Raw genomic sequence first — 19899 nt, forward strand, 5'->3', positions numbered from 1 at the left:
TGTGAGTACTTCACTTTTATGCTGTATTATCTAGAGAACACTGGTAAGAAGACAGTTTCTCATCTGTGCCTGGCTTAGTCTGAAGGTTTGAAACTGTTTGGGGGGGGGGGGGACTATCCCGTGCACTCTGCCATTTATTTTAACCACTTATAAGTATACTCCACGGTGGCATATGGTCTGATCGTATTGTGCAAAGTCACCACCCTCCAAGGTTCTACCGTCTTCATCCTTTTTGACACAGTACAAAAATGCTCCCTTTTTGGATTGCTGGGGTCTCCTGCATGGGCATTGTCCCTAAGGTATGAATGTCAAACTCGATCCCACCAATCCCCACCTTGGCCTGGAGAGAGAAGTTAAGGCCCTTACCTGTGGCACCTGGTCAGGGAGGCCCCCACCCCAGAGTCCCTTCTTTCTGGGATGTCAGTGGGTTCTTCGGGCTCATTGAGGGAGTTGCCTGTGCTGTCTAGGTCACTGGGTGTCCTTCGGTCATGGTCCACATCCAGGTGTATCTGTTTTGGAGATGACGGGCAAGGGGACACAGAGTCCAGGGCGGAGTCCGAGTCCCCCTCGTCTGAAAACTTTTCAGACCACTGGTTGACTATCCGCTGCATCCCCTTCACGTGGTAGAGAATGTGGTCCAGCTCCGGGAAGATGTCCTCGTTCTCCAGGTCAGCCAGGTCCCCCGAGCTGGAGTAGAGGATGGAGCCCGGCACGTTATCATAGATGCTTAGGCGGCTGCTCAGAGAGCTGGAGGAATTGCGTCTCTTCAGTTCCTTAGGACTGTCGCTGCTGTTTTCCCTCCGCAGGCTGAGATGGCCAGGGCCATGGAAGCTTCCAGTCCTCCAGTTCACAGAACTGCTCCCGGAGGGACAGAAACTGCCATTGGAGAGGGCCTTGGGGAAGGTGCCGGGCTTGTGATCTTCCGGGATATAGAACACTGTGTCCTCCGGGTAGCTCTCGCGGTTTTTAAAGTTCTGCTCTGTCACGTTGTTAAAGGCAGACTGACTGAAAGGGTCGAAGCCCTCTAGGTACATGCCCACCCGCTTGTTACAGGTGCTGAGGCTCCGTGTCCTGGTGACTGGGCTAGGTGTGCTGACAGCACTGCTGGTCTCTGACTGGCTGCTGCTGCTGCTGGTCTGTGTGGAGTTGGACACGCTCCTTTTCCGTACCATGGGCACATTGATGTGGTTGCCGTTGAGGGACGAGATCTCCACGCAGTTCAGCTGCTTCAGCTTCTCCTCGTCCATACCCTCCTGCAGGATGGGCGCACTGATGATCAAGCCCAGCTTGGAAGGCGCCTTGTGCTTGCTGTGGTGTGAGCCCTTGAGCTTCAAGCTCTCCATCCTCTTCAGCAGGCTCCGTGTCTTAGACTTGGTGTTTTTCTCGTGGCCTTTCATACCAAAACTGAAGCTGGACAGTTCCTTGGGAGAAGGCAGACTGGAGAAAGAGTCATCGTTGCCGACAAAGTGGCTGGAGGAGCAGACGCTGATGACAGAATTAGTTCGGGGTGTCGCGGCATCATCCCCGCCGCGGGGCACATGGGTGGGGACGCTGCTGCTGGTGCTGCTGAGGCTCCGGACAGAGGACACCTCCTGGCGCTCGCTGAGGTCTGTCAGCATGCTTTCGTGGCTTGTGGCACTCTGCAAGTGAGAGTCGTCTGGGGACCCAGGGATTGGATCCTGCTTGGGAGAAAAGACATCAAACTCTTCAAGCCTGGACCACCGCTTGCTTTCCCTCTGGAAAGTCCATTTGCCGCTTATCGCACAAGGCTCATCTTCATCCGAATCCTCACTCTGCAAAAACGAAAGGAAGCCATTTATGTCCTGGGCCAAACAGGAGGCAGAGGGCAAGACACAGCTGAGAGATACTCCCAGCATCTGTGATTTTACTCCTTGCATACTGTTTTTAAGTAACAAAGAAGGATTTAAAGATCTTATTATTATTTTATTTTATTTAGAGAATGTGTTTGCATGTATGTGTGTATGTATGTACATATATGAATGTGGATGGGTGTTTGCACCATGTTCAAAAGTCTACCTTTCAGAATGAGTGTCCTCCTTCAGCCTGGAGGTCTTGGGTATAGAGATCGGGTTTATAGCCTACTGTCATTTCATCAGCCCAACTATGAAGACTCTAACAGGAAGTCTGACCAAGTGTTACCAGCTAAAGAAGTTATTTTATTGAAACTCTGGGTCTTTAGGCTGTTTGTTAATTGCTCACAAAGGGGACCTCTGAGAATGGTGAAAATTCCAAGCATGCAAAACATTCTGAACTGCAGTCAGCAGTGGTGGTGGGACTCCCTCTGGACGGTTTCCAGCTTAACTGCCTGTTGACAGAGTGTGTTTATGTTCTCTCGTGCAACCTAAAAAAGGGCTATTTTCCAACAGTTTAGTACAACGGCAGCCGAAGGCCGCCCTCAAGACATGTCCCTAGAAGAAACGGAGACCAGATATGGTGAGCCATTGCAGGGCATCTTGGCCCTGTGGTGCCTCTTACTGGTACTTTCCCCTTACTCCCTGACCACAGTTCACACCACGAGGGTCCTGGGCAGTTTCAATGTCAGACACACTCCGGGCACTTCAAGATTGCCCAGCGAGTGCCACCGGCATGGGGCGTTTGTAAACACAAGGGCAGATGATAGTGCTTGACTCACAGGCAGGAATAGGGAACTTCCCATCAGACTACTGTCTTTCCGAGGGGAAACCAGAAGATACTAATTAGTATGCTAGCTATCCTTGCCACGGGCGAGGAGAATATCAAGACCCAGTTTGCTAAGACACTGGGTAGGATGCCCAGCTCAGTGGGTGCTGAGGAAGAAGTGTGGGCAGGAAATGGAGCACACTCCGTCAATGGTGGTATGTAATGAGAGTGGGTTTTTTATGGGTAGGAACTGTGCTCCTCCCTGTCCTCACCCCACATCTCCTACTATTCTACAGCGTCCCCGCCCCCCCCCCCCCAAGTCAGTCTCTGCCTTCATCTGGACAGCTTTGAGATGGAGTTACTGTTCCAACCCAGAAGCAGGTTTTTAATCACATGACCTCTTCAGGTTGCTCTGGAGCAACAGACAACACAATCCATTGCTGACTACAGATATGGGTTGTAACATTTAGAAGGGACAAAGGGGACCTTTTATGGTGCATGCAGTCCTGTTCGGGTTGTGGCTCCCAACCCTGCTGTGGAATTCGGGTACTCACTCGCTTCCTGTGAGGGCTGATCTCAAGCTTCATCACTGCACACTTGTTTAAAGTATTTAGTCGCCTAAGGAGCAGAGAAAAGGCATTAGGAAAGAAAGGAAACCACTAATACGCAGGCAAGTATTTCTTCTAAACAACTGACACGCGTACTGAGCATCTCTGAACTCCGCTCTAGTTTAGGCAAGTATGGTAAACTTCCGGCATAAGCGAGTGAGTGATTTACTCCCAGTAGGACAGTGCACGCCTTGAACCTCAGTGCCTGGGGAGGCAGAGGCAAGGCTATCTCTATGAGTTTGAGGCTAGCCTGATCTATGGAGTGAGTTCTAGTCTCAGAAAAATGCGAATAACTGAAAAGGTGCCTATCTATTTCGTGTACTGTTGGTTTAGATTCCACTGCAAGGGCAGTGTCAATGTCTGCTTCAGGGGAGACATGGGCAGCAGTAAGGAACCTAGGAAGGCTGCTGGCAAAATGTCCAGTGTACCTCACTTCACATCAAATAAGAATCAGAAAGGACAGTGGGCCTCAGTACTTTCCAATCCAACAAAGAACCATCTCAGAATGGACTTTTTTTTTTTTTTTTTTTTTTGGTTTTTCGAGACAGGGTTTCTCTGTGTAGCCTTGGCCATCCTGGACTCACTTTGTAGACCAGGCTGGCCTCGAACTCACAGCGATCCGCCTGCCTCTGCCTCCCGAGTGCTGGGATTAAAGGCGTGCGCCACCACGCCCGGCTTAGAATGGACTTTTTACAACTTAAGTTTGTTATACGAAGACGAACTTCCAGTCCTCTTTAGTACTCAAAGCCTTATATTTATACCATTTCCTCTCAGGAGAGAGAGTATCTGCCGACAGCAACAGCACAAGTGATTATTTTAACAACCTGGACAGTGCAACCTCAGGTACCAAAATCCCACTGAGTTCTGACAGGCACCCAGAGTCAAACTGCAGCTTTGTATGGTTTGTAAACAGAAACCAACCAACCAACCAACCAACCAACCAACCAATTAGTCAACATCATTAAAAATGAAACACTTAAAGAAAAGTCACGAGGGGTGGGGGTGCACAGTGTGAGTGACGGTTCTCCAGGCCTCAGCTCTTCCTATCATCTTCCAGATGACCATCACCACCTTTTAAAGGTGTATGCTTTTTGCCTCACGAATCTCCCCATCAGTCTCTTATCGCTTTCTAAAGTTGCAACCTTATTGTTTCATGGAATAGGAGCGTGTAATGCCCTCCACTTCAAACTGATCCTGCACCCTCCTTAACTCTATCTCCCCCCTCCTGCTCTGGGAACTTGTCTGACAACTTGGATGCACCAGGATGGTGCGTCGTGATAAGCCTGCCTTTGATTCTACAGACCCTGGGGAAGCCTGTTTGGAGAATAAACAGAGATAAAGCAGAGCGCCAATGCTCAGAAAACCTCTCTGGATGGGGAGGGAACAAGAGCAGAGAAGCTGAGTGACACTGCAGCTTCAGAGGGGGTGTAGAGTCCCTCTGTAAGAGGCCTCAGTTAAATGGCACACCCACTATGTGTCAGTCCCCCATTTTTTTTTCAAGGCTTTAAGAATGAGGAATGGTTTGGAGTTAGTCTTAGGTCTGGGTCTTATTAATCAAACCTGTAATCGAACCCCCACTTGACTCCATTTGGGCTTTAATGGTTGAGTGGTGTTTATAACCAAATTTACTAGGCATGGCAGTCTGGTGGGGGGGAGGGTATGGAGGAGATGGGGCAACCTCACAAACTCCAACTTTGAGCCACACGAAAAGGGAGACCCAGGGGGTTGCTTTTATAAAAAAATTCAATGTTATCTCTTTCTGTTGGTAGCGCCAAACTGATGGCACTGCAATCTTGAAGGCCAAAGCCACTGTCAGCGTTTCTGTGGTTCTCATTTATTCCTCCTCACCTGCCTGCACCCACCAGGGTCTCCAAAGAACGCGCAGTAGTAGGACCTGCGCGCTCACAGAGGGGCAACACGGACATAAGGCAGTCACAGAGGGGCAACACAGAGGGGCAGTCACAGAGGGGCAACACGGACATAAGGCAGTCACAGAGGGGCAACACAGAGGGGCAGTCACAGAGGGGCAACACGGACATAAGGCAGTCACAGAGGGGCAACACAGAGGGGCAGTCACAGAGGGGCAACACGGACATAAGGCAGTCACAGAGGGGCAACACAGAGGGGCAGTCACAGAGGGGCAACACGGACATAAGGCAGCAGGCCGAGCAGAGGACAAACTCATCGGTCTCACAGAAGAGAACAGACGGGTGGCCACCAGAAGCTGGTCGGGGACAGTGAGTCCCAAATAGACAGGTAGCAAATGCAGCACAGAGAGACTTCTAGAAGGACTTGACACAGTGGGGTGGCTATGAATAACATTAATCTTATATTTTAAAACAGCTAACCTGGATATCCTCAAGACAAGAAATGATGATAAAAGTCCAAGGTGGTGGATATGTTAATCCCCATGATTTGGTCCTATACCTTACATGCAAGTATTGAAACATTGCATGCTACCACGTAGGTACACACAGTTATGTCATGTCAACTAAGACTTAATAGTCTAGCTAGGTGAATGCTACTGCTTCTGGGCGAGGAGGCACTGTGCTGGGCACAGCTAATGCACTCACTCATCTGTAGTACTCTGACAACCTTTTGCCACAGATATTATAATTTATTTTTATTTTATAAGGAACGAAACAGGGATTTAGAGAGCTCAGGAATCTTGCCCAAGGACCCAGAATTAAAACATGGTGACTACGGCGCTCAAACACAGCAACTGCCAGTTGGTTCTGAAACAAGTATTAACGATAGTTAAAAAAAAAAAAAAAGGTCATAGGGGAGGGAAGTAAGGGGAAAATGGGAAGAAGGGAAGAATGGGAGGATACAAGGGATGGGATAACAATTGAGATGTAATATGAATAAATTAATAAAATATATTTTTAAAAAAGAAGAAGCAAAGAAGATCTGAAGTACTATCATTCCAGTAAGTGGCTGAAATCCTGTTATCAATAATCATCTGTAGCCTTGGGCATCCATACCCCAGCCACCACCCAGGGCCCAGCTCCACAGGAATGTGGCGGTCTTATCTCCCGGGTAACTTGGGCCTGTTCTCAAGACAGAGGGAGCCAAGGGTGGACTATCAAAGGTTCAAGAGCTTTGCTGCATGGAGCTGCAGGTATGCAGATAAAAGGAGAGCAGGTGGAGATCTGGACCTCCTCACATTTAAAATAAAAGAAGGAGGGATTAAAAAAAAAAAAGGACCTGACACAAATTCTTCCAATTCCTGTAGATCTCCCTGGCATTCGTACAAAATATGTTTAAATTGCTCGTTGCTGGGTGTGTCCTCCTAACACCTGGGAGGCTAAGGCAGGAGGACTGTTGATTTTTTTTAAAATTTAAATAATTTATTCAGATTACATCTCAATTGTTATCCCCTCACTTGTATCTTCCTGTTCCCCAGTTTGGGCTACATAGCAAACTCCTACTCCAAGCCGTCAACCCCCCCCCCCCTGACATTACATGCTTCTTTTTAAACTAAATGGCATGGGCTTGGCATGTTCAGGATGGTTCGGGGACAAAGTACATCCTGAAAATGACAGTGGCAGACAAGATAGTTATCTTTTTATCTGACAATTACTTGGTGGTCTTCCCAATTTTTCATGGGTTGGCAGATGGAGTTAGTTTTAACTCTAAAGAACAGCAATTAGGAATGTTCTTGATGCCACTGGGAGACGACATTTCACAAGAGGCGCCCCAGCGATGCCACAGCTTACATGATCAGCATGTGCTTTTAGACTAGTCTTGGGTAGAGCGTTCCCACGATCAAAGCTTCCTCAGTGGGGTTAGGTTATTAGTGAAGATACCAAGACTGAGGGAAAAGACAATCTCTTCAAGGGAACAACTAACTCTTTAGAAATGTTGGGTAGCCAATATTGGTCTCATAACTGCAACTTTTGGTTATTACTAAACTTAAAATTTATAAAGTACAGTTGTTCTAAGTCATCCCGTCCTTGCCTTTATATGTTTAAGAGTCTTCTGCCCTCAGTAAAAAAATATTAAAAGAAATCGGCTGTGTTACTTCCCCTTGGTGGGGAGGCCTAGTGGCACTCAGAGGAAGGGGAAGCAGGCTATCTGGATGAGACCTGATAGGCTGTGAGCATATGGTGGGGGAGGAGGTCCTCTTCTGTCACAGACCTAGGGGAGGGGAAATGATGAAAGATGGAGGGGGGAAGATGGAGAGGATACAAGTGAGGGGATAACAATTGAGATGTAATCTGAATAAATTACCTAAATTTAAAAAAAAAAAAGAAAGAAACAAATCAGTTGCTTTTATTAAAAAAAACAAAAACCAAAAAACAGTTGTATGACTTATACATACAGGAATGTGAACATCTTTTCTTTCTTTCTTTCTTTCTTTTTTTTTCTCTTTTTTGAGACAGTAGTAGCCTTGGATGTCCTGGACTTGCTTTGTAGACCAGGCTGGCCTCGAACTTACAGAGATCCACTTGCCTCTGCCTCCCGAGTGCTGGGATTACAGGTGTGCACCACCACGCCCAGCCTGGAATAAGAATATCTTCTACTCAAGTAGAAAGCTAGTGTGGCTGCATAAAGCGTGTGGTCCACTTCACAGGAGCATGCCTGATGGGAGGGATCAGGAGCCCATAACTCAACCCCTTAACTGTCTAAGCGGGAGAAGATGGATGGCCACAAACCATCTGTCTCACCGGCCAAGAGGAGAAATCTGAAAACACACCTCGGCCTTGTTAGCTGATGGCCCCAGAATTCCACAGGCAGAGGAGGTCTTTGCAGGAGGCGTATATGTAGCAGATAAAGTTGACTATCAGGAAACCAACAGAGGGGCTCTTGAAATCTGCCTACAGTTCCCATCTGTCTCCTTCTCTGAAAGCCAGCTTCGCTGTCATATGACCATGTGGACAGGGGACCTGGGGCTTTCCATCTGGCTCTCCCCCCCGCCCCAAATTTTGGTGACTATTCCTATGAGTTCTGAATAATTTCTTTCTTTTAATTAAAAAGTAAGGTTTTGTTTTGGTTTTTTTTTTTGTTTGTTTGTTTCTTTTTTTTTTTTTTTTTTTTTTTTTTTGAGGTAGGATTTTCCTGTGTAGCCCAGGCTGGCTTTGAATTCCCAGTTTTCTCTGCCTCCCCAGGGCTGGGAAAATAGTGAGCACTTAGTATTAGTAGTAGTAGTACATTGAGTCCTGGGCTTTTGTGCACATCTTCCAAACTGGGTTTGGTGCTATTTTTTATACCAGCACACCTAATCTGTATGGAATATGTTAAAATTTGAACACAGATAAAAGACGGATTTCCTTCAGGCTTTTCTTTATCTGCTTCTCCTCTTGGGTTACTGTGTTCAGACCCAGGGTAAATCCAGCTGTAGAGTATGCGCTCCTCCTTCTAAATAAGAAAATGTCAATTTTGAAGTCTCACACACACACACACACACACACACACACACACACACACACACACACACAAAAATAATTCTTCAAGAATTTAGTCATAATTCTTTGGGCTGAAATACTGCAATGGTATTTTTTTCTGACCCAGAAATTCCTAAGCTGTTGAAGCAGTTGAGAAGGGTAACTCCCTAAGTGGCTTAGCATGTGTGAGACGGGGGAGCTGACAAGAGCGCAAGTATTTCCTAGGGCGCCTCTTCCCAATGACCTCATCCATATGCATTAGCAGCAGTGACGACTGCGGAACAAGTTAATTCTGCCACGTGGCTAAGCACGAAAACATCTTTAAAATGTCTGGAGCAGTTCATATCCCAGATGTCGACTTCTCTCCCTCTCCAAACTGTACTGGTGACATTTTTTCATTCCAGATGACACAGGGACGGTATCACATACTTCAGGACACACACTTTCTTTTCCCAGAAAAAAATGTATGCATGCCCCTGGACACTTCTGACTAAAGCGGTACACTGTTTCTGGAGAGTAAATGTGGCTTTTTCCTTATCGCAAACTACAAAACCTAGTCTCTTCCATACTCTGTTCTAAACAGATAACCTATCTTTCCCCAAAACCACACTACTCAAGCTTGTTGCTTCAAACAACATTATATAAGAAAGGCTGTGTGCACATGCGTGAGTGTGTGTGTGTGTGTTGGGGGGGGGGTAGTGCTTTCACAGCTGGTAGTGTGTTTTTCACAGGCAAAGAAATAGCATTTCACCTTAAGATGTTTTCTCCAGTTAAAGAAGACACTGCAATTAGGAACTGGATAGAGAGCACAGTCACAGCAGGCGCGGGGGCCGGCCTGCCTGCCTGCCTGCAGATCCATGCATCCAGGTAAAAGCCAGGCATCACAGCACTGGCGCTCACTGAGAGACCTTGCTTCAAAAAACAAGGTACAGAACATCTGAGGATGGTGACACTGGACAGTAACCTCTGCATACACATGTTCATACCCACAGGCACACACACACACACACACACACACACACACACACACACACACACACACAATTGAGGTCCTTTTGAAGTCATTGAAATGAAAAAGTTTTAACTTTAGAATCCCATCAACATGTGAATTCTGCTGATGTGTATTATTCTCCTTAGAACAGGGCTAGGAAGGCGTTTTGGTTTTGAGAAAAACTACAAAGGGACGAATAATGGGAGGTGAATAAAAAACGGCATCCAGGGTTTGAAAGGATTATCTGAGGCCCATGTAGCCTCGCATTTTTATTGCGCTCATTTCTCTAAACCCCACAAGCTGCTTCTGAGCCTGGAGAGCACCCAGCATGCTGAACAGGACCTCTGACAGCATTACTCACAGTTCACATCAATGCTCGCTTTACTGCCTGTCTCTTATACATTAAAGGCCGTGCCAGTGAAGTTTACAGCCTCTTTTAAGCTTGTCATCACTCTACCTGGGGCAGCGGCAGGTCCTGAGAAGCCTCTCTGGAATTCAGATGACAACCAAGGCCGGCTCTACGATGCCGAACTCTAACCCTGTGACTGTCTCATTGTACCCAATACAGTGGCTGCATTGACTCCTTATGGTGCCCACTGTGGTCAGTTCTGTTAAATTCTTCAGAAAGCCCAGAGGTCCAAACCACCAGAAAGTTTGCTGCTTTTGCTGTCAAGTGGTAACACGATGTGGGATGGTGCTACCCGAGGGCCTCCAAAGACAGCTGTATCAGTAGTACTGTTACATAGCAGCATTTTACACTAGTGTTCATCAGATCTACAGCACAGTAACACAAACCAAAGACTTCATGTGGATTCAACAGAAAGCAAACAAGGCTGATAGATGCGTATCACTTTTTTTTCTTTTTTTCCTGAGACAGGGTCTCTCTGTGTAGCCCTGGAACTCACTCTGTAGACCAGGCTGGCTTTAAACTCAGAGGCCTTGCCTCCCATGGGTTGAGATTAAAGTATCACATTTTTAAAGGAAAGGAAAATGTCCGTTTACCTGCAGAGAGCTTCGATGGCATCTCTGTCCAAGAAATCATGTTCTCTCTTGACCAGGGAAATATCAATAGGGAACAGGAGATCTGTAAGAAAAATAAAAACAAGTTCATTGCTTGAGGAGTGCCTTGATCTTGACAAATCAACCTCTTTTGGTTGAGTGTCTATTGAGCACACAGCTCCTTATTCCCTAGCAAGCTACGTGGGCACAGGAGGCCCCTTATGACAACACCACACGGGGTCTAAACCAGCTCTCAAGCAGTTTACAAACTCCACAGTTGCTTCTCTGTTGGCAGAAGTGCTTCAATATACTTTCCTCCTTCAAATCAATTAGCGGGCGGTAAATGCCTTACTGTAAATTATAATTTAAGCCAGAATGAATCCAGGAAGGAGTCTCCTTTGTAATGTGGCTTTAAACACAAAATGTCCTTGCTCACATGCCATCAGGGAAGGGGGCCAAAGGAAAAACAAAAGCAAAAGCAAAAACAAAACAGAACTCAGGCCTGGAAAGATTCAGGGAACAATTGCAGAGGGCAGCTGGAGGGACTGGTCCATTTACATGATAGGATACAACTCAGAGAACTCAAGATATGCTATTTTAAAACAAATATTAGCATTTCCTTATGGCGACCAAGGGGTTTGTAACTCCCAGTTAAACAAAGGACTAACTACAAAGTTACTGTAAAACAATCGCACCCAAGCTCCCCCCACCCCCCACATCTGTAAGAGTCCAGTTCTCTCAGAACAATGAACCACTTTTAACAGCCAGAGAGCTGGGAAGAAGTTTCCCCTTCCTTACTGCATAAAAGGATTCTCAAAGAGAGTGAAATAGAGGCTCCAAGCCAGGGAATATGGAGGTAGGTCTACAGGGGGAGGGAGGGGTGGAGAAAGGGTGCTTACATGGTGCAGACAGGAAGTTGGTGGAGGAATAACTTCTTATGTCATGGTGTGTTACTAAGACACCTTTGAGTGATCATGACTGTCTTTTTCAAAATGGCTAGTAGAAGGCGAGAAAAATATAGGGAATAAGGAAGTAGGTGGATCCAGAGGGTCCTAGAAACCTACAAGAGGAGCATTATGATGGGTGGATCTGAGCCCAGGGGTTCTGATTGATCAAAGGCACCAACCAAGGACAAAACGTGCAGCCATCATCAAACCCCGACCCAGATCTAACCAAGGGACGGAACATTCTCCACAGTTAAGTGGAGACTGGGGACTGACTTTCACAGGATCTCTGGTGCCCCATATTTGGCCATGTCCCTTTGTTGGGGAGGCCCAATGGCACGCGGAGGAAGGATAGCGGACTACCAAGAAGAGACTTGATACCCTAGCACCATATTCAGGGGGAGGAGGTCCCCCTTGGTCACAGTCATAGGGAGGGGGATTGGGGTGAAAGTGGGGGGGAGGGAGGAATGGGAGGATGCATGGGATGGGATAGAAAATGAGATGTAATATGAATTATTTTATTTTTCAATAAAAATGTGTTAAAAACAACAACAACAACAACAACAACCCAAAATGGCTAGTAGAGAGGATAATGAATGCTCCCCCAGACAAAGAAACAGCAACCATTTGGGATGACAGCTATGCCAATTACCTCTTCCCTGATTACCTCATATTATGTCTATGTAATATAATGGTATGCCATGCTTCATGCGTGCGCGCGCGCGCACACACACACACACACACACACACACACACACGATGTGTCAATTGAAAAAAAATTAAATAGCTTCTTGGGTTCCAGGTTTTGAATTCCCCCCTCCATCCAAGACAGGGTTTCTGTGTAGCCCTGGCTGTCCTGGAACTTGCTCTATGTACCAGGCTGAACTCATAGAGATCCTCCCGCCTCTGCTTCCCAAGTGCTGGGATTAAAGGTGTGTGCCACCACCACCCAGCGGGTTTCTAGGTTTTAAAATTTTTTAAAATCCCTTCAATTACCAGACATGATGGTACATGCTTTTTTGTCACAGCAGAGGCAGGTAGGTCTCTATGAATTTCAAGCCAACATGGTATATATGTAGAGGTTTCAGACCAGCCATAATTACAGTGAAACCGTGTGGATAAATATATTCTGCAGAGCAGGGAGAAGAAAGACACCCAGGCACCATGGAAACATGAAAACAGCTCTGAAATTTCCCTGGGTTATCCTCCTGGCAAGTTATCCTCCTATGCAGTTCAGCTATTAATGATGACAAATGGCCTTCCCAAGAGAAGGCACACACAGCAAGAATCATGAGTCTGTTGTGGGTCACCAAGGAGCAGAAGCCATCATCCCAAAAGGACCATCATATCACCATCACCACTATCATCATCACCCTTACCACCTCTATCACCATCATCACCATCATCATCTTCTTCTTCCTCCTCCTCCTCCTTCTACACAATGCTCTTGGGCTTCAATGATGAAAATGCTACAGCTGGGATGGACATGGCGAGGGTTGGGAGCTATAGCTCACTAGTCATGCCCTTCCTTGTTCCCGAGTTGATGAATAGACCTCAAGAGTTTCTAACTCACAATCACTGATTTTACAGAATAATACAGAACTCTATATTCCTTAAGCATGCCGTTTCTTTTCTGTCTTTTGGATTTTGGAGACAGCGGTTCTCTGTGTAATGGCCCTGGCTATCCTGGACTCACTCTGTAGACCAGGCTGGCCTCGAACTCACAGCGACCCACCTGCTTCTGCCTCCCGAGTGCTGGGATTAAAGGCGTGCGCCAACACTGTCCGGCTAAGCATGCAGTTTCTAGAGATAACATTTACAGCGTCTTTTCAAAAACAATTGTGAAAGCTATCTCAATATTAGCTTGCCATCTGCTCTTGTCTTCTGGAGGCAAAAGTTAGATTACTCTTACCCTGACTCATAATCTATACAGACTGAGGAAGGGCATAGTTATAGCTCAATGACCAGTGAAGATATGAATGGAATTTATCATCGTGTGCTTACATTTTTTCATCAGTAGACAAGGGGTGGCTGGTGATGCTGTCATAGTGACCACACAGAGAAGGCTAACAGTGCATTTGAATGCAAACTACTGAACAATACCGAGAGCTCATAGCCCAGCCTCCTTGCCTAGTAGGCCTATGTGAAAAATCATGCTATTTTAGCCACTTCTAACTTCCTGATCCAAATTAAAATAATAAAAAAAAAAAAAATCCAATGATGACTGTGAGGAATTCAAGAATTCACTTTTACTTGCTCAGTTTGTTTTCTGAAGGACTTTTTTCCCCCCAAGGCAGGGTTTCTATGTGTAACAACCCTGGCCATCCTGGAATTTGCTTTTAGACCAGGCTGGCCTCGAACTCACAGAGAACTGCCTGCCTCTGCCTCTCGAGTGCTGGGATTAAAGGTACCACCACACCCCACTCAGGAAATGGTCTGAACCCAACTTCCAGCTTGGGTTTAGAGGCAGGAAATGCAGATAGCCGGGTACCAAAAGGAGCTAACCAGAAGATGAGGGATCTGAGGGCTGTTGTTATGCCTGTGACTGTGTGTGGCTTGTTCATCTGGCACAGGGGCAGGATGAGGTGGGAAACGCCCAGCCAGAACATGGCAGGGCACATCCCAGGGTCAGCTTATGTGGCAAATGACTGGGGCAGGACTACCCAGGTATCAACCAGGAAAATGGAGCCTGCTGGAAATTGGATTTACCAAAACCAACAGGTGCAAGAAGGTGCCACCCAGTAGCAAATCAACACCCCAAAAGGATGTAACTGATGGCAATTTCATTCTTAAGGAGGAAACCAAAAGTCCAGGCACTGTAAATCCAATTATCCTTCTCCATCTCCAAGAGAGCTGCGAATTAGGAAAGCAACGGATGCTGTTCCTGCTTCCACCTCCAAAGCCCTTTAACAGGCTAGAAGCTGTGGTGGTGTCGGGGTGGGGTGGGGGCGTAAAGCAGCTTCACTGTGTTAAGTATAGTGTTGACAACCAAAATAAAAGAATAATAAGAAATTGTAGATATGCTGTGAAAGCAACGGTAAGCTACTTCAGGATGAGAAAATAAATGATCCCAAGTACTGCCAGAAGGAAGAAAACTTACCATAGGTTAGGAATCACTCGGCAACTCACCTTGCTTCACTTGAAAACTCTTCTATAAAATGAGAGCCTCCGTCCCTACATTCTAGCATCTTTGGTTCAAGAAGGTACTCTACGCATGACCAACAGAGAAAAAGTCAAGCCTGTCTAGCCACAAACCCCTTGATCTACAATGCTGCTCCCGCCTGCAAGAGATGCTAGGCCAATGGTGGCACAAAGCTTGTGGGAGGAACCAGCCAAGATCTGGTTGACTTAAGACCCACTCCACAAGATGGAACCATACCTGACACTGCTTGGGTGGCCAAGAATCTGACACTAGAGAGCCCGGGGACCTTGGGTAAAACCAAATACTGGCGATCTTAAACAAACAAACAAACAAACAAACAAACAAGTAAACAAAAAAAACACCCCACAAACAACAACAAAATAGCAATAAAATGACTTCTTCTAGTGACTCACAGATCAGTTCCTGTCTCAGTGGTCATCAGAGAAGCTTCCTATGGCAGCAGATGTAATAAAGATAGAGACCACAGCTAAGCAGTGTGCAGAGAGTGGGAGGCCTTGGGACACTCAAGCCTAAACGGGATGTCTTAGGTACTTACCCTGTTGATAAATGTGTGTGTGTGTGTGTGTATGTGTGTGTGTGTGTGTGTGTATGTGTGTGTGTGTGTGTATGTAACAAAATGTCTCCAAATAACTCCTAGATCAGTATTGTCCCCGAACTCAGTATCATGGCTGTGGTGACTTAAAATAAGATGGCATTCTTGGCTTACCTTCATAAAGCTGTGCATACTGGGGGAAACCAGTCACCCTCAGCCAATCGCAAGCTTCCTTGGCTTCAATTTCTAGAGACAATCAGAAGACAAATTTGTTAGCCACATTATCACCGATGTGGTTTTCCTGCATTAATAAACTGACTCTAACAGACAAGTAAAATACAGCTTCTGTGAAACAAAATATACCAATCGCAAACAAACCAACAAAAGGCCCACCAAATGCCTTACATTTTATACATATTTCAGTCTTTTAAAAATGAATGTTAGTGCTAGAGGGATGGCTCAGAGGTAAAGAGCGCTGGCTGTTCTTAAAAAAAAAAAGTCCTGTGTTCAATTCCTAGCAACCATATGGTGGCTCATAATCGTCTATAATAAGATCTGGTGCCTTCTTCTAGCATGCAGGCACACATACAGGCAAAGTACTGTATAAATAATAAATAAATAAACCTTTAAAAATAAATGAATGAATGAATGAATGAATGCTAAGTCTGTTTTCTCTTTAAAGAAAAAAGAAGGGGCTGGGATTGTAACTCAGTTGTATAGCCATGTACAAGGCCCATGCACAAGACCCCTAGGGCTGCAGAAATCCAAAGAAAAAACAAACAAACAAACAAAACCCAAGGTGGGGGTCCCAGCAGTACCGTTCAGCGCTGCGGCTTCTGGAGACCCTTTCAAAAAACAATGCCCAGTGAGAGTCTGGAGGGGGCAGAATCACTAATTTGAAACCCAGTTTCAGAGGTTTATTATTTTCTGCTTCAACAGAAACGCACCAGATACACACTCGGGTAGAGCTTGGCTGGGAACGGGAACAGCCTTTGTGACACTAGCGGGCAGGGCGTTCTAATAGCCTTAAGGAGAATGCGAACTCATCACTAGAAGAGAGGCCCAGGCTGCCTCAGGAAACTGGGGGCATGACGTCACTGCTTCCCAGCATCTTGGCAGGAGAAACTGCCTAATAAAGGCCCCTGCTTCCCTGTGGTTAAACATCTTGTAGATAGTATTGATAAACAGAGAGGCCAAGAGCAACTGACACACTGTGTTAAAAACTCACTGGAGCCCATATTTACAATCCTGTTAAAACTGACTCGCAGAGGAGGTCTGGGACACGTTAATTAGTTTCTGTGTTTGCACAAAGAATATTCCTTTCAACTCCTCTTCCTACCTTCGTCAGGCCCTTAGAGTGCTTTCTTTCTTTCTTTTTTTTTAAAGGCTATTTGCTTCCTTTATAGATGTCGCAACATTGCTTAATCAATCCCAGATTCCCATTCTCACTGACCCAGGGGTCAATCTGGTGGCCACTATTATAAATACATACATACTACTTTTATCTACTAACTTAAGGTCTCCTACCCCTCCCCCCTTTAAAAAAAAAAAAAGTTTTTTTGTTTGTTTGTTTTTTGCTTTTTTGTCCTTTCAAGAAAAACAACTTTTTAAAAATTTTTATTCATTAAGGCAAGTAAGAATATCATTACTGGGCACACACCAAGGAGAAAACAAAGCTGTGATTTTTTTTTTTTCCAAGCTAGTTAATACCCAAACTGAAACGAGGATGACACTGGACTGTTACTAAATAGCACGGTAAATGGTGCTTTCGTGAATCGTTCCGGTGCAGAGATGAAAGCAGCATTACTGAATACAAGATGCCGGGCTGACAGGGAAGAGCCGAGAGAGAGAGGTTTCCATGCAGAGGGGCTTCGCTGCTCGCATTGCGTATGGTACACAGATATGAATTACCGGAGCCCAGTCTTTTTCGTGTATTAAATTTGTTAATTAAAATTATTAGATTTATTTTGTGTTTGTGTGTACACACATGGGCTAAAGGGTAACACGTGGAGATCAGAGTACAGTTTGTGGAAGTCGCTTCCCTATTTCCACATACAGATCATCAGCCTCGGTCGCAAGCCCTGCAGAACCGTCCTGCCGGCCCTCACACATTTTTTTTTTTTTATATCTATGTCTTGTCTTCATAAAGAATGAAGGATGTTTTAAACAAGACTGTAAAGCAGGGGGCTGGGGAGATGGTTGGTAAGAAGTCCTGGCTGCACCTCCAGGGGACCCGGGTTCAAGTCCCAGCACCCACCCACATGGCAGCTCACAACTGTATGTAATTCCCGTTCTAGGGGACTAACACCCTCACGCATGCAGGCAAAACACCAATGTACAGAGAATGAAAATGAATAACAGGAAAAGAAAAAAGATAGTAAAACAATTTCTAGAAGAATATTTATTGTAGGAAGAAAAAAACACAAAGACTGAAAAATCACACTTTTCCCTCTGCATAGCCCTCTTGTCTCTTAAGACTACTTGTCTTTAAAAAGTGTTTTATTTTTTAATTATCTTTCATTTTTTGGAGATTATATCATTTCCCCCCCTTCCCTTTCTTCCCTCTAAACCCTCTCAAATACCTATGCTTGCTTTCTTACAAATTCATGACAGTGTGTGTGTGTGTGTGTGTGTGTGTGTGTGCATGTGTTTTATGTGTATGGGTGTTTTACATGCATGTAGATATGTGCATCACGTGTATGCCAGGTGCACAGGGCGGGGTCAGAAGAGGTATTGCATCACTGGACCTGGAGTTTCAGATGTCTGTGAGGCAGCATTCTGAGCACTGGGAATGTAACTGGGGGTTTTCTGAAAGCTCAACAAGGCGCTCTAAACCATTGAGCCATCTCTCCAGCCCCGCACGTTCGTGGCCTCTTAAAAAGATATTTAAAATAACTCACTGTTTCCCTGTCCTTGGAGAATGTTTTCAAAGAACAGACTGTTGAACACTGGGTAACAGACAGTTAATAAGTAATGTCTGATTTTTTTTTTACTCCACTTAAAAAGTGTCAAGTCGCTAGAAATTCTAAACATCCATCCATTATGGGGTGTAGGCAGAGAGGACACCAGCTCACCGGAGTTGGACACCTGTTTACACTGTGTTCTTGATTTCTGTACTAAAGAGGCTTCATGTTAAAAGGTATGAAGGAGGCGGTGTGCTTTTCCTAAACAATCTTTACATCTATTAGTGTAATCCTTTACACATTACAAGTGCTTTCCATATACATTAATCCCTTAAGGCCCCGTGCAACTTCAGAAACATTCAGATGTCTACGGCTGGCTTGTGTCTCAGTTATTTTCCATCATTAAGAAAATGCTATGTTCCCATACAACCCCAGGTTGATGCCACCCCAGTCACTTTTAGGGCCACTTGGTCCTAATGATGTGAGCTGGGGAGATGGCTCTGTGGGTATGAACATTCACTCTGCAAGCATGAAGATCTGAGTTCAAATCCCAACACTGATGTAAAAAAACAAAAACAAAACAAAACAAACAAACAAAACCCACCCCAAAACCAGGCAGACAGATGGGATCTGAGGAGCTCAAGATGATCGAGAGCCTTCCACACACCAGTTCATTTTCTCACACTGATCCTAAAACGTGCTCACATCACCCTCAAGATAAGAGACCCTAAGACACAGACAGAAGTTGTCAACCACCTCTCCTGAAAAGTAAGCCCTATGTCCCAGATAAGAGAGGGAACAGGGACTCCCAGAATGGTAATCTCTGTGTAGAGTGGGCTTTTCCTGTGGGGGGAGGGAAGGAGGAATGAAAAAAAAAAAAAAAAGCTTAAGATATTAAAAAAAGAGTCAGCGAGATACCTGGGTGGGTTAACAGTGTTCTTGTGCAAGTCTGATTACCCGAGTTCGGTCCTGGAGCCCATGGTGGAGAGGAGTGAGGTGTGAAAGCTGTACTTTGATGTACATAGGATGGTCGCTCCACTGCCACCCACCCCCATCTCCCCACCCCACCCCCCACCCCCCGCCACAAAATCAGAGAACACTAGATGCTCTTGAGCCAGTCACCTTAGCATCGCTCCCTGTTCATTGCTTATTGTGAATGCTTCCACCTGGCTCTAAAGAGAGACCGTTCCCTTGAGTGCAGGTGCATGGTGTTGTGAGAACAGCGAGGATGATGTTTTTAAAACAGAAAGGCCACCAGAGACTTGAAAGTACAATGGCAACACAGTGACACTTGTAGACGAGGGTTCTGCTAAACAGGGAACAGACAAATACGTAAAGGAGGAAACAGGAAATTTTTCTTGGACGCAGCTTAGTCGTTGGTCATTCATAGTTCTGCACACGAGATGAACCGAGTGCGGGGACCATTTGTGCATGGCTGGGAGTCCGTAGCCCATACTTACACATTTCCTGGCTGGCTGGGGTGACCCTTTCTTTTCCCACCATCCTTTAACAGTAAGACTGCTGACATTCCGAGCCAGCCATCCCGCTGCTGAGCTCTGCCAATCTGACAGTCCAGATGTGTAAGTGGGGCTGCAGTGTCTTCACAGTGGATTTCTTTCCTTTTTTCCCAACATGCTAAGGAATGAGAGAATGCTACAGATGTGTGGGCAAAGGGTGATGTGTACACAGAGCTGTCCTGGCTAGGAGCAGGCAAGGACGGGGTGTGTGTGCT

General features: G+C 45.8%; 1 protein-coding gene across 3 annotated transcripts in view; it reads right to left on the reverse strand.

The window, feature by feature from the left end:
• Positions 1–19899, reverse strand: part of Dlc1 (DLC1 Rho GTPase activating protein) — a 164713-nt gene that overhangs the window by 13167 nt on the left and 131647 nt on the right. For all 3 annotated transcript variants that reach the window (XM_051170072.1, XM_051170073.1, XM_051170074.1), the window contains exons 2-5: positions 15439–15510; positions 10629–10710; positions 3195–3258; positions 367–1793 (exon numbers count right to left, since the gene is read on the reverse strand). In XM_051170072.1, coding sequence (XP_051026029.1) covers positions 367–1793; positions 3195–3258; positions 10629–10710; positions 15439–15510 — 1645 coding nt within the window. The remainder of the gene's footprint in view (positions 1–366; positions 1794–3194; positions 3259–10628; positions 10711–15438; positions 15511–19899) is intronic.

Source organism: Acomys russatus, chromosome 27, assembly GCF_903995435.1.
Source record: "Acomys russatus chromosome 27, mAcoRus1.1, whole genome shotgun sequence".
NCBI lineage: Eukaryota > Metazoa > Chordata > Mammalia > Rodentia > Muridae > Acomys > Acomys russatus.